The 13,376-nt window shown below is 55.3% G+C and overlaps 1 protein-coding gene across 1 annotated transcript; it reads left to right on the top strand.

The window, feature by feature from the left end:
* Positions 1 to 7,646: 7,646 nt before the first annotated feature.
* Positions 7,647 to 12,681, top strand: MCRIP2 (MAPK regulated corepressor interacting protein 2). Its single transcript, XM_084882865.1, has 5 exons — positions 7,647 to 7,815; positions 7,902 to 8,019; positions 11,575 to 11,702; positions 11,930 to 12,043; positions 12,301 to 12,681. Exons 1-5 carry the CDS (start codon positions 7,764 to 7,766, stop codon positions 12,369 to 12,371), a joined length of 483 nt encoding a protein of 160 aa, XP_084738991.1. The 5' UTR covers positions 7,647 to 7,763; the 3' UTR covers positions 12,372 to 12,681.
* The last annotated feature ends 695 nt before the right edge of the window (positions 12,682 to 13,376 follow it).

The raw sequence follows: 13,376 nt of genomic DNA, 5'->3' as shown, positions 1-13,376 counted from the left end.
CAGAGAGAAACATCGATGAGAAACATCAGTCAGCTGCCTCCTGCAACTCCCCTGCTGGGGATGTGCCCGCAACCAAGGTACATGCCCTTGACCAGAATCAAACCTGGGACCCTTCAGGCCAACGCTCTATCCACTGAGCCAAACCAGTTAGGTCCCAGAATGGAATTTTTACCTGAGTCATATTAGTACTGGAAATTAATAAGGCAGCATTGTAGGAGGGTTCCACTGGTCAATTAGAGTGCTCTTAATTCCTTGGCTAAAGCATTTCCAAACAAATGGGACCTGACCCTAAAGCCTGAGGGCACATAGTCCATGTGTATTAGCAAATTTTCCTGGTTTGGGGGTTAGTCCATTCACATGCAGACAAGTAGGGGGGCAGGGTGATGGGGAATGCAGAAAAAGGCTTTCTCGAAATCTTATATAGTAAAATATTTGGCTCTTCCTGGGATTTGAGTTAAGATAGTGTAGGGGTAGGGACAATTTGCATATTAACCTTTTATTATATAGGATTATTCTAAAATATAATTAAAAAGAAAAAATATATAGTGTAGGGGGACCAGGCCAGCGGGGCTTAGTAGTTGAGAATCAACCTATTATATGAACCAGGAGGTCAGTGTTGATTCCCAGTCAAGGCACATACCTGGGCTGTGCGCTGGATCCCCAGGGAGGGGGTGTGCAGGAGGCAGCAGATCAATGTTTCCTCTCATCATTGATGTTTCTGCTTTTTTTAAAAAAACTATTTTTTAAAACATATTTTATTAAAAAATAATAAAAATAAATAAAAACATATTTTATTGATTTTGTACAGAGAGGAAGGGAGAGAGATAGAGAGTTAAAAACATCGATGAGAGTCATCAATCAGCTGCCCCCTGCACACCCCCCACCGGGAATATGCCCACAACCAAGGTACATGCTCCTGACCGGAATCGAACCTGGGACCCTTCAGTCCCCAAACTGACGCTCTATCCATTGAGCCAAACCAGTTTCGGCCATCATTGGTGTTTCTATCTCTCTCTCCTTCCTCTATATGAAATCAATAAAGAAGATATATTTTTTAAAAAGATGGCCTAGAATTTTGACTCTATAGGATGTACCAGAATCACAGCCTTAATCCCTGCGCTTAGGTCTTATACAAACCAGGGTTCTCCATTTGGCTTTTGTACTAGGATAGGGGTATTGCTTGGGGACCTGCAGGGCCTGAGACGCCCATGCTTTAAGTATTTTTCAATGAGAGTTTTGAGCCCTTTTAGTGGCCTTAGGTTTTAGGGGCATTGTCTTTGGTCAGGGTATGGTATCCTGGTTTTAGAGATATCTTGACGGGCGGGGGGGTTGGAGGGTGTTGGGGGGAGATAAATTTGTTGCCCTGCCTGGTATTCTAGTTCCCATGCCTTGGGGTTGACTTGGATGAGGACAGATCCTGGAACTTATTAATTCCTGGTTCAGGGTGAGGAGTTAGATTGGCCATCAGGCATAACAATGAGGGCCCGTTGTCTTCCGTGGCTAATGCTTCTGGGGCACATGAGTTCCTAGACTGTACAAGATGTCCCTCCCTAACAAGGGAACGGGGCACCCTGGAACCCCAAGAAAGGCCTGGCTAAAAGCGAGATTCCCGCCCCACGGCTGCCTCTCAGACATGGCTGGAAACTTTTGTGGGAACTTGAGGGTCTGCTGAATCAAGTGGTGAAGGCTTAGATCTGGATGTGTTGAGTTAGTATAGGGCTGGGGTGTTGATCTGTGAGTGCCTTGGGTGGGGCCTGGATGAGGCTGGTTGACCTATTTGGAAATGTCTTTTGTGTGAAATGTATCATTGGGCATGTGGAGGTATTATTGATATGAGAAAATGCTAAGTAACAGATTTACTATCTGAAAAGGGATTTACTATCGGGGAGAGGGAAGGAGGAAGAGACTGAACATAAACTGCACCTATGGATGAGGACAATGGGGGATGGGGAGGGGGCGGAGGGTGGGGTGGGAACCTGGTGGAGAGGGGAAGAAATGAGGAACCTTTGTAATAATATGAACAATAAAGATTGATTTAAAAAAAAAAAAAAAGAAAGAAAGAAAGAGATTCCCGAGGCGGCAGCCGAAGGGTTAAGTGAAATGGAAGCCTCCAGAATGCCCATTTACCCCTGATCAGACAGGTTTTGGGAGAAAGAGGCGGTTGGGGTGAATGAGTCAGAGCAGAGTAAGCGGCCGGCCCGTGTCTAATAAAGATGAACCGGGCTGACCTGTCACAGCGAGGGCTACCCAAGGCTCCCGGCACCATGGGCAGCTGTTTGGTGGGAGCGGGAGGAGGCTCAGACATGTCAGTTCTCAGGAGCTTCGGCCTCACTGGTTTGGAGGCTCTGGGTTCCCTCTGGAGCCCCGACACTCCCTTTCCAAAGGCCTCCCCTCTGGCAACGGCACAGCGTTCTCCAGGCAGGAGAGCCAGTCAGCTGTGGGCTCCTCTTCTTTTTATGTTCTTCTTCTTCTCCTTTTTATTTTTATTTTATTTTTTTAAATATATATTTTATTGATTTTTTTACAGAGAGGAAGAGAGAGGGACAGTGCCCACAACCAAGGTACATGCCCTTGACCAGAATCGAACCTGGGACCCTGCAGTCCAAAGGCCAAGGCGCTATCCATTGAGCCAAACCGGCTAGGGCTGTTTTTTGTTTTAATGCCAGCCTCCCCCCCCCCCCCCCCCATGTCCTTCACACCGAGGTGCTGCAGTTGCTACTGCTGTTCCCACAACCTGCACAGGGCCTGGGGGAGGTGTTAATCCCCTATTGTTCTGAGGACTGAAGCCAAGCCACCCTCCCCAGCCTCCAGGGGGAGGATTAGGGTGTTTATTTTCCTGCAATCACCTTAGTCTTGTGGACATTTCTTTTCTTCCTTTTAATCCTCACCCAATGAGAGGATTTTTTCTTTTTTTCTTTTTTTTTTTTTAGAGAATGTGGAAGGGAGGGGAGAGAGAGAGAGAGAGAGAGAGAGAGAGAGAGAGAGAGAGAGAGAGAGAGAGAGAAAAGCAGTTCTCTAAGAGAGACACATCAGTTGGTGGCCTCCTGCTTGTGCCCCACTGGAGAGAGAGAGAGAGAGAGAGAGAGAGAGAGAGAGAGAGAGAGAGAGAGAGAGAGAGAAGCAGTTCTCTAAGAGAGACACATCAGTTGGTGGCCTCCTGCTTGTGCCCCACTGGAGCTGGTGATTGAACCTGCAACCAAAGTATGTGACCTTGACTGGGAACTGAACCCCCCTCCCCACCCACATACCACTGAGCAAGGCCTTGCTTACATTTCTGATTGCCCAGTAGGAAGACTTGTGGAGACTCAGTGAAATCTGAGTGAGCTGCAGAAACAAAGCCTTGACCCCAAGATAAGGAATTGCATATGCTGAGTCCCAAAGAGTGGTTTAAACAGGAGAAGGAGAAACCAGGTGGCAGAGGGTAAGGTGTGGCATGACAGGAACGAACTTGTTAAAACTGCTCTAATACATGACCAGAATTTATACAATACTAGAGGACCGTGCAGGAATTCAGGGTCCCTTGGCCTGGGCTGTGGAATCGGGCTGAAACTGGCTTGCCAACATTGAGGGACCCCACAAGCACACTATGGGGCGAGGGAGGGATGCGGGAGGTTGGCCACCCTGGGAGGGACCTTGGGAGGGCTCCAGGGCGTGTCTGGCCTGTCTGGCTCAGACCCCAGCAGCAAGCTAACCTACAGGTTGGAGTGTCTGCCCCCTGGTAGTTGGTGCACATCATAGCGAGTGGTTGAGCTGCCTTAGCATATCGTTAGCATATTATGCTTTGATTGGTTGAATGAAAGACCAGATGACCGGACACTTAGCATATTAGGCTTTTATTATATAGGATGAACAGAGAAAAGTGCAGAAAGGGAAATACGAAGAGAAAGCATGTTTACCCTCTGCCCTGAGGGTGGCTTCACCAGCCACCTATACAGTTGCCAGATGCCTCTCGGGATGGATTTACCCCACTCAGACAGGGACTCACTCCATGCCAGCCAAACAGGGGGAGGAAAAGGGTCTTTTTGGACATCAGGGTGATCCAGTCCTGATTCACCAGACCTAGTCACCCAGGTATCACCTGGGGATGGTCGTAGGGGTGGGTGGCTCTGTGTCCAGAGGGCAGGCTTACCTTCCATTTCAGCGTTGATGAGGCAAGTGTTTTAAAAAAATATATTATTGATTTCAGAGAGGAAGGGAGAGATAGAAACATCAATGATGAGAGAATCATTGATTGGCTGTCTCCTGCACACCTCCTACTGGGGATTGAGCCCACAACCCAGGCCTGTGCCCCTGTCCAGAATTGAACCCAGGACCCTTCAGTCCACAGGCAATGCTCTAACCACCGAGCCAAACTGGCTACAGCTGATGAGGCAAGTTTTGATGAAAGATTTACTCCACAGCTGATAGGTAGGCTTCCCACACACCAATGATGAGAAGTGACAAAAAAGATGAATTAGAGCCTGGCCATTATGGCTCAGTGGTTGACCCACGAATCTAGAGGTTGTTGGTTTGATTCCCAGTCAGGGTGCAGGCCTGGGTTTCAGGCTTGATCCCCAGTAGGGGGTGTGCAGGAGGCAGCCGATGGATGCTCTCATCAATATTTCTTTATATATTTATATATATAAAATTGACTTCAGAGAGGAAGGGAGAGGGAGAGATAGAAGCATCAATATTTGGAGAGAATAATTGATCGGCTGCCTCCTGCATGCCCCAACTGGGAATCGAACCTCAACCTCCTGGTTCATAGGTTGATGCTCAACCTCTGAGTCATGCTGGTAGGTCTCTCATCGATGTTACTATCTCTCTATTCCTCTCCCTTTTTCTCTCTCTAAAAAATCAATAAAAACATATTTTGCCGGGACCGGTTTAGCTCAATGGATAGAGCGTCGGCTTGGGGACTGAAGGGACCCGGGTTCGATTCCGGTCAAGGGCATGTACCTTGGTTGCGGGCATGTCCCCAGTAGGGGGTGTGCAAGAGGCAACTGATCGATGACTCTCATCGATGTTTCTAGCTCTCTATCTCTCTCCCTTCCTCTCTGTACAAAATCAATAAAATATATTTAAAAAAAAAAATAAAAAAAAAATAAAAAATCAATAAAAACATATTTTAAAAAACACATATTAAAAAAAAAGAAAAGAAAAGAAAACAATTTTGTTCCCCCTATTGGGCACCAGAATGTACCAGATGGAATCTGGGCATGGAGTGAGTGTGAGCCTCCAGGCAGTGTATGGGTTCTTGACTTTAGGTAGGAAAGATTTCACAATATGAGATGATTTTGAGAGTATGTTTATTAAAGTTGGGGATAGTGAAACAAAGGCTTAAGGTAGAGGAAGCAACAGGAGAAAGTCAGAGAAAAGGGGCCTTGGAGACAGGTAAAGAGTGAGCCCAGCCAAAACCGGTTTGGCTCAGTGGTAGAGCATTGGTCTGTGGACTGAAGGGTCCCGGGTTCGATTCTGGTCAAGGGCATGTACGTTGGTTGCGGGCACATTCCCGGTGGGGGGTGTGCAGGAGGCGGCTGGTCGATGTTTCTCTCTCATTGACGTTTCTGGCTCTCTATCTCTCTTCCTCTCTGTAAAAAAATCAATTTAAAAAAAAAAAAAAAAAAAAAAAGAGTGAGCCCAGGTTGAGCTGCTGCTGCCCACTGCTCCCCTTCCTGCAGGTCTCATGGGGTCCATAGTGTTTAGAAGAAAAAGAGCAAAGATACAAAGTGTGGTGGGCTTGCTCTAGGGAGCGGGCCTTGTATCCTTTGTCTTGAGTCTTTTTAAAATATATATTTTATTGATTTTTTACAGAGAGGAAGGGAGAGGGAGAGAGAGTTGGAAACATGGATGAGAGAGAAACATGGATCAGTTGCCTCCTGTACACCCCCTACTGGGGATGTGCCCACAACCAAGGCACATGCCCTTGGCTGGAATTGAACCTGAGACATTTGAGTCCACAGGCTGATGCTCTATCCACTGAGCCAAACTTATTAGGGCATTGAGGGTTTTTTTTTGTTTTTTTTTTAATGTTTATTTTTTATCTTTCTTGGAATCCTGGGGGAGGTCTCAGGGAAGGGTCTCAATAGAATATTCAGTAGCTTTGTGTCCTTCGATATGTTGATTTACCAAAATGCATGTATATAGAGGCCAGGGTAACTTTAAGTTAGTTTTATTTATTTGTTAAATGTTTTTATTGATTTTTAGGGAGCGGAAGGGAGAAACAAACATTGATGAGAAACATCATTGATCTACTGCCTCCTGCACGCCCCCTACTGGGGATAGAGCCAGCAACCTGGGCATGTGCCCTGACTGGGAGTGAGTCAGGCTCAAACACTGAGCCATACCAGCTGTGCTGGGCTGGTTAGTTTTAATTTTAAAGAACCTTCTTGCAGAGAGGGACAAGGACCCAGGCCGTTCTGTCCTGAGACGGTCTGGACTGTGTAAACCATTTGCTCCTCAGTGTCCTTGGTTAGGAAAAACAAAACCTTGTGACTCATTATTGTTCAAATCCTTGGCCTTGCTTAATTATTTTTTTAAAATATATTTTATTGATTTTATACAGAGAGGAAGGGGGAGAGAGAGAGAGTTAGAAACATCGATGAGAGAGAGTCATCGATCAGCTGCCTCTTGCACACCCCCCACTGGGGATATGCCCGCAACCAAGGCACATGCCCTTGACCGGAATGGAACCCGGGACCTTTCAGTCCCCAAGCCGACGCTCTATCCATTGAGCCAAACCGATCCCGGCTATTTTGTCTGTTTCCCTTATTCCACTTGTCAGGGAATGTCCCTAACTTCGTATTGACCTGCCTCAAGATAACACGGGCAAGCTGGGCCACCTCACCGTCTCCCTCCCCCCATCCCATTGCCCACAGGTCTCCCTCCCAATGCTCGCTCCCTGCCCGGGGGCTGGCTGGCAGAGCGCATGGGCATGGGAGGCTGAGACATGGAGCAGAAGGCGGCTCCTGTCTCCTGGGGTGGAAGGAAGACTCCCAGGGTGTCTGCCAACTACCCAAACCCTGGGGACCTACCCCCTATTCTCTTCTCTGACGCCCTCGGACCCCTCACACTGTCCTAGCCCACCCAAGCCAAGCATCTTGGCTGAGGCCAGCGACAGGCATAGCAGCGCTCTCTTTTCTGGGGTGCACACAGAGCACCCCGGCTGACCCAGCAAAGGTCTTGGGCGAGGGCCTCGCGCCCGGTGTGGGTGCCCCATGACTAAGGTGACCAGACGTCCCGATTTTTAACAGTTTGTCCCGCGGCGTTAATTGTTAGAAATCGGGACGTCTGGTCACTTTACCCAAGGCTCACCTGGCCTCCGGGCAGCGCGGGGGCCAGGGTCTCAGGTCCCACCACACTCCCTCTGCCCTGGCTTGCAGCCTCGTGGGGCGGGACGCTGTTCTCGCCAGATCGGGAGCCAGAGCTCCGCCTCCGCCGCGTGCCCCCAGGCTGGTCCGCGCAGCGCGAGCCCTTTAAGAGCCGGGGGCGTGTAGGAGGCCCGCCCTCTCCCGCCTCCGTTAAAGGGGCCGTGCCCGCGGCACCAGCCCCGCGCGAGCTCGGGTGGAGGGCATCGGACCTGCCCCCGGGCCGGTCCGCTAGTAGCGCGAGCCCTTTAAGAGTCGGGGGCGTGTAGCGGGCCCGCCCCCTCCCGCCGCCCGTTAAAGGGGCTGCACCCGCGGCACCAGCCCGGCGCGAGCTCGGGTGGAGGGCACCGGACCTGCCCGCGGGCCGGGGAGGCGAGGGCGTGCGTCCGAGCGCGGCGCGGAGCGGCCCCCCGCACCATGTACACCATCACCAAGGGGCCCAGCAAGCTGGTGGCGCAGCGCCGCACAGGTGCGCGGGCGGGCGGCGGGCGGGGCTGGGGAGGGGTCCCGAGGTCCCCCCGCCGCGGCGGCTAACGCGCCCCCCTGTGCCCGCAGGGCCCACGCAGCAGCAGGTGGAGAGTCGGCTGGGCGAGCTCCTGAAATGCCGGCAGCCCGCGCCGCCCACCCCGCCGCCCCCGCGGGCGCAGCCCCCCGGACCCTGGCCCCTGCTGAGGTGAGACGCGCCGCCCCTGCCGGAGCCCGGCCCCCTCTTCCCGCGCCGGCCGTCCCGGGGGCCGCAGAGTGACCTTGGGGAAAGGTTAGCGGAGCCGGGGCCACGTGCTCGGGGTGGGCGGGCGCGGAGGGCGGGGCGGGCCTATCCCACCCGCCGCGCCCAGCCCAGCCCTGCCCGCGGGGCAGCTCCGGTTCCCACAGCGCTAATGCCGCACCTGGCACCCAGCTGGGTCGGATAGACACCCCCACGGCGAGCCCTGTGGCACCCCGGAAGAAAGCCGACCGACTCCAAGGTCGGAGGGGCTCCGGGCATCTGAGTCAAATGTCCCGGCGACCTTGAGCTTCAGAGAACAGGGTTTAAGGCCAGCTGCTCTGGACTCCCGCGGGAGCGTGACGGCCCAGGGCGCCCGCCCTCAAGGATCCTGTCGGGCTGCCAACTCCTTGCTTGCAGAGCTCGCTGGGGGAGAGGGTTACGTGGTGCCCTCTGGCCTTGCCATGCCAAATGCCCTCCTCTGCCCTTCACCCCAAACACCCTGGCTGGGCCCCAGAGGCCCCCAAAGATGCTCAGGGCTCTCTGGAGCCTGCGGTTTTCGCCTTTCCTGACCAGCAGCAGTTTTGCTGGTGCCAGGAGCCTGAGACCAGTCAGTCCTGCACACTTTGGCCTCACACTACCATGAACTGGAGGTCAGATTCCCCTCCCACAGAGCTCAGGCCCTGGCCTTGGCTTTGATCTAGGCGCACACAGGCTGAGGGCTCCTGGCTGGGCCGAGGGGAGGGCAGCAGACCCAGGGCCCCCAGAGGCAGTGCTGAGGAGGAGGTGCTGGCGAGGGGGACTTCCCAAGATGAGGACGGACAGTCTCTAAAGTTGGTCAGGAGGTCAGGATGTGTGTGTGTGTGTGTGTGTGTGTGTGTGTGTATGTATGTGTGCGGGGAAGACAGAGAGGGGATCCCTCAGCCTGCCCCTCTCCCTCAGTCACAGGCCTCAAATGCCACATGTGGAGGCATCCTTTGGGGACCCTTCTGAGCTGAGCTGACACTTTGGGGCTCTGTCCTAGTGAGGAGAATGTCCCAGGCCAGTCACAGGGGCCTCCTGGGAGGGAAGTGAGCAGCTTTCAGGGCTGCTCTGGGCCCAAGGCTGCGCTGACACTGCCTGTCGCCTGGACAGTGGTCTTGGCAGCGCCCCTCCCTCCCAGGGGAAGTGAGGCACAGGTGTGCCACCCAGCCAGGTAGCTTGGGGCTGGAATGGCCGGCGGTGCTCCCCACCCTCTCACCTAGAGAAACTTACACCTTCCTCTCCATGTCCCGCCTGCTGGGGAGGGCTGTGGGGAAGACAGTACAGAGCCCTGACAACTCCCAGGAGGCCTCACCTGTCTTCAGCATGCCCTGAGCCCGGGGGCACAGGCAGCCTGCCAAGTCCCGGGTCAGAAGGGTGCTGACAAGCTGGACCCGAGGAGCTGGGCCGTGCACACCACGTGCAGAGGAGTGAGGAGCAGGAAGAGTGTGTGCCCGCTGTGCTGGTTGCCCTTCTCTCCTAGGTCACTCCTCCTCCCCTGAACTTCCCGCTATAGTCCCTGTGACCTTAAAGAGCCCCCACTGGGAGGTCAGCCGGCCAGCTGTCCCCTACCTGGAGGAGCCCTGACCTCTACTGCATCTTCTCAGGGGGCCATTCTCTAAAATGGCTCTACCCTGCCCCCCTGCCTACCTCCCCTGCTTTTTTCCTCTGCCAAGCCTTCTCACTGCTCCCCATCCTGGCCCCAAGTTGTCCAGGAGGGAGGGGGTGTTGCATCTATCCTGCAGGCCTGGTGCCCTGCAGATGCTCACAGTGTCTGACCCTCTAAATGGACAGGCTTGGGTTCTAGCCGGTCCCGGGTCAGGGTGGTGAACAGGCCACATGGGTCTGGACCTCTGACAAGCTCTCCCTCCCCGGCAGGGACAGGCAGGGAGAGGCTATACCAACTGCTGGGGAGAAGATGGAATGGGGGCATGTGACCACAGAGGTCTAGGGGCAGACAGTCAGGCAGGTGGGGAGGGGGCTTGGGACCAGAGCTGTAGGCTGTGGGGTTAGATGTGCAGCTGAGGCCTGATGCTGCTACCCATCAGGGCAGGTGACCTTGGACAGGTCACTTCGTTTGAGCCCAGATTCTGGGCTGAAAACCAGAGGGGGGGTCTACCTTGGGGGCCTTGGAAGGGATTAGGTGAGAAGATGCCCCTGTTGGTGCTACAGGGACGTGGGTGCTGTGGGCTGGAGCTGGCCTGCGGCCAGTGTCCCTGGGAGCAGCACAGGGTGGCCTTCAATCACAGGAGCACATGGGAGCCCGTGCCCTTTCCCCCAGAGGGCCTGTGTGTTGGCTTTATGTAACCACACCAAGTGCCCACAGAGGACAGGGGTGGCCAGGCTGGTGCCAGCCACCACCTTGGTCCCTGTGGTTTGAAGTCCAGGGCTGCAATTCCCTTTATTTGTTCCCTGTTCAGTATCCAGCCTGCCAACTTTTCCTGAAGTCTGCAGTCGTGTGTGTGTGTGTGTGTGTGTGTGTGTGTGCCGCTCCGTGTGTGTGCATGTGTGCATGTATGGGGCAGGTCACATCCTCTGGTTCTGCAGCTCAGAGGGGGAGGAGCCCCATCCCAGTAGATTCCCTGTAGCCCAGAGCCGGTGGCACCGGTGCCCCTCAAGACGCTCCTCTTTATTTTAGTGCTCCTCTCGGCTGAGGAGGAAGTCCGAGCAGCGGTGGGGCACCTGAGCCCAGGATGGCGAGCAGGAGAGTGCCTGGCCGAGTGGCACGTGCAGCCCAGGACTCCCGGCTCCCACTTCCTGCTCTAGGTGCGGCCCTGTTCCCTCCACGGCCCATCACAGCCCTGGGTCCAGCTGGCCAGGACGGGCCCAGCGGCCCCCTGGACAGAGCATGCCCACTATGGCCACCTCCTCATTCAGCATTCCCACCCCTGTGAGCAAGAGCCTTGCCCTTGTGTGGGGCTGGCAGGGATTGGCCAGGGCTGCAGTCACACCTGCCCAAGAACACCCACCCCATCTGGGCTCATCCCTATGGGGCCGGGAGCAGCGGTCACTGGGCACTTGTTTGGGTTCTTCTTCCCACCCTGGGGCATTGATGAGATGGAGAAGCTTCTGTGGAGAGAAATGGCCAAGAACTGTACCTGGTGGGTGGGGTTGGGACAGAGGGATCTGGTCACAACTAGTCAGAACCCGGGCTGTCGGAGGCCTGGCCAGTCCATGGGAGGTGGGAGGCAGGTGGGAGGCGGGGTGGGTGCCTGAGAGGTCCTTAGAGGGGTGCCTGTGTGCCTTGAGCATGGGCCCTGCTGGGGAGCTGGGACAAAGGTATGCCTCAGGGCCAGAGGTTGAGATGTGCTCTGAGCTGCTGCGGAGCTCAGGCCTGCAGGAAAGAGGGCTTGGCCACTGGCTGTAGGAAGGCTGTGGTTCAGGGAAGGGCTGAGGCTGGGCTTGGCCTGGGGGTAGGGGGTGTGGCCTGAGCCTGAGCCTGGAACTTCACCAGGCAGCCCCTAGGCTTGGCAGTCACCAATCACCTCCTCCCTCTTCCCACAGTACAGGGCCAAGGCTTGTGTTCAACCGAGTGAATGGCCGGAGGCCCCCTGCCACGTCCCCATCCATCGAGGCGACCCAGGAGACCTACACACTGGCCCACGAAGAGAACGTCCGCTTTGTGTCCGAAGGTAGTTTGGAGGCTCCAGGGTATGGCCTGGGCCCCTGGCCTCTTCCCCGCTGCAACCTGACTTGCAGCTGTGAGAGCGCTGGGTTCCTCCTGGGCTCTCCGCTTGTTTGTCCTGCGACAGACCAGGAGGCTGCCTACTTCCACGTCTGGGCTGTGGTCCAGAGTGGCCTTGGGGTGGGGGGTGGAGACAGGGAGGCCTGGTTCAGCCTGACTGTCCTCTCCCCACAGCCTGGCAGCAGGTGGAGCAGCAGCTGGAGCAGCAGCTGGGTGGTGGCCCAGCCGGTGAGAGCAGCCCGAGGCCTGTGCAGTACGTCGAGAGGACCCCCAACCCCAGACTGCAAAGTGAGCCCTCCCCCACCCTCAGGGAGACCCTCCACTCCCTGCCACAGTGACCTGGGCCCTGCCAGGTTCTAGTCCTAGGACATAGCAGCGGGGACTTGAACCTGACCCACATCTTCACAGTTGCCTGCCACATTTGGGGTCTGGGTTAGGCGTGCCACATTTGGGTCTGAGTGAGGGGCTTGTGGTCAGCTTGAGGGGGAGAGATGCCGACAGGCTGGGAGGCGACATCACTGACCAGCCTTCTGCTCTGCCCACAGACTTCGTGCCCATCGACCTGGATGAGTGGTGGGCACAGCAGTTCCTGGCCAGAATCACTAACTGCTCCTAGCCGCTGCTTTGGAACGAACGTTGCCTGCACAGGCCTGGCCCTGCCACACGGCAGACCCTCTGCCAGGGGAGGACCATGGCACCCTGTATACCCACTGCAGCAGGTCGTGTTCCCCTCCGAGCCAGGCTGGATGCCAGCCACACCTGAAGTGCCAGCATTTGGACTTTTGTACCTTCTAACCCCTTGGCCCAGCTGTGCCAGGCTGCCAGGGGCTGAACCTGTCTGACCTCAATCCTGCTCACTGTGCCTGGGCACCAGCCCCTGGGGCTGGTATGGCAGAGCTCCAGGTTAATAAAGTCAAGAAACTGCCTTTTCAGAGTGGCCTTTATTTGGTGTGCGCGCGCGCGTGTGTGTGTGTGTGTGTGTGGGGAGGGGGGGTGTCCTCTCAGCTCGGCGTAGCTGCTCTCCTGTGTCCTGACAGCGGTGCTGGGGCCAGCTCATCTTTCTTGGAAGTCTGAATCTCACCCTGCCCCACCTGACACCCACTCCTGCTTCCTCTCCCTGTTGGAGTTGGCAGGTGTCCAAGCCCACCTTGGAGGCCCATAAATGTTCTGTAACGGAATCTGGGATGGGGTCTCAGCCCCAGGATTGAGGCCGGGTCTCAGGATCCCTGGTCCTCTCTCCCAGACATGGAGTGGGACAGTGGAGGAAGATGACCCACAGGTTTTGGGGGAACCCTGGCAGATGACTATGGGAGCTGGAGTTGCTCAACCCTAGGCTCTTGTGGGACACTGTTAGCTTGTGGAGCAGGTGACCTCATGGCTGACAGGATGAAGGGGGAGTACCCGGTGTGCACCCTCCCTTCTGAGGGCTGTCTGGGTTGTCTGTGGGAGTGGACCGCTCCTGGGGGTGCGTGTCATTCTGGAAATGGAGATGGACCCCAGAACGAGTCAGGAACCTCCCCGGATCCCAAAGCTGGTGGTGCTAGAGCCCCCCCTCCCACATTGGGTCCTGGCTTGAGAGTGCCCACAGGAACCTGGGGACAAAGGCTCCTACCCCAGACTG

The sequence above is a fragment of the Pipistrellus hanaki genome (assembly GCF_964339955.1).
Source record: "Pipistrellus hanaki genome assembly, chromosome: 4".
In the NCBI taxonomy this organism is placed as follows: Eukaryota; Metazoa; Chordata; class Mammalia; order Chiroptera; family Vespertilionidae; genus Pipistrellus; species Pipistrellus hanaki.
This window is presented reverse-complemented; position numbering and strand designations above follow the sequence as displayed.

Bases quoted from the DNA above. Each gene is read 5' to 3' on its own strand.
- MCRIP2 (XM_084882865.1), top strand. From the start codon at position 7,764: ATGTACACCATCACCAAGGGGCCCAGCAAGCTGGTGGCGCAGCGCCGC. The intron at 8,020-11,574 runs GTGAGACGCGCC...CTCTTCCCACAG, and splicing joins GGACCCTGGCCCCTGCTGAG to TACAGGGCCAAGGCTTGTGT. The intron at 11,703-11,929 runs GTAGTTTGGAGG...CTCTCCCCACAG, and splicing joins CGTCCGCTTTGTGTCCGAAG to CCTGGCAGCAGGTGGAGCAG.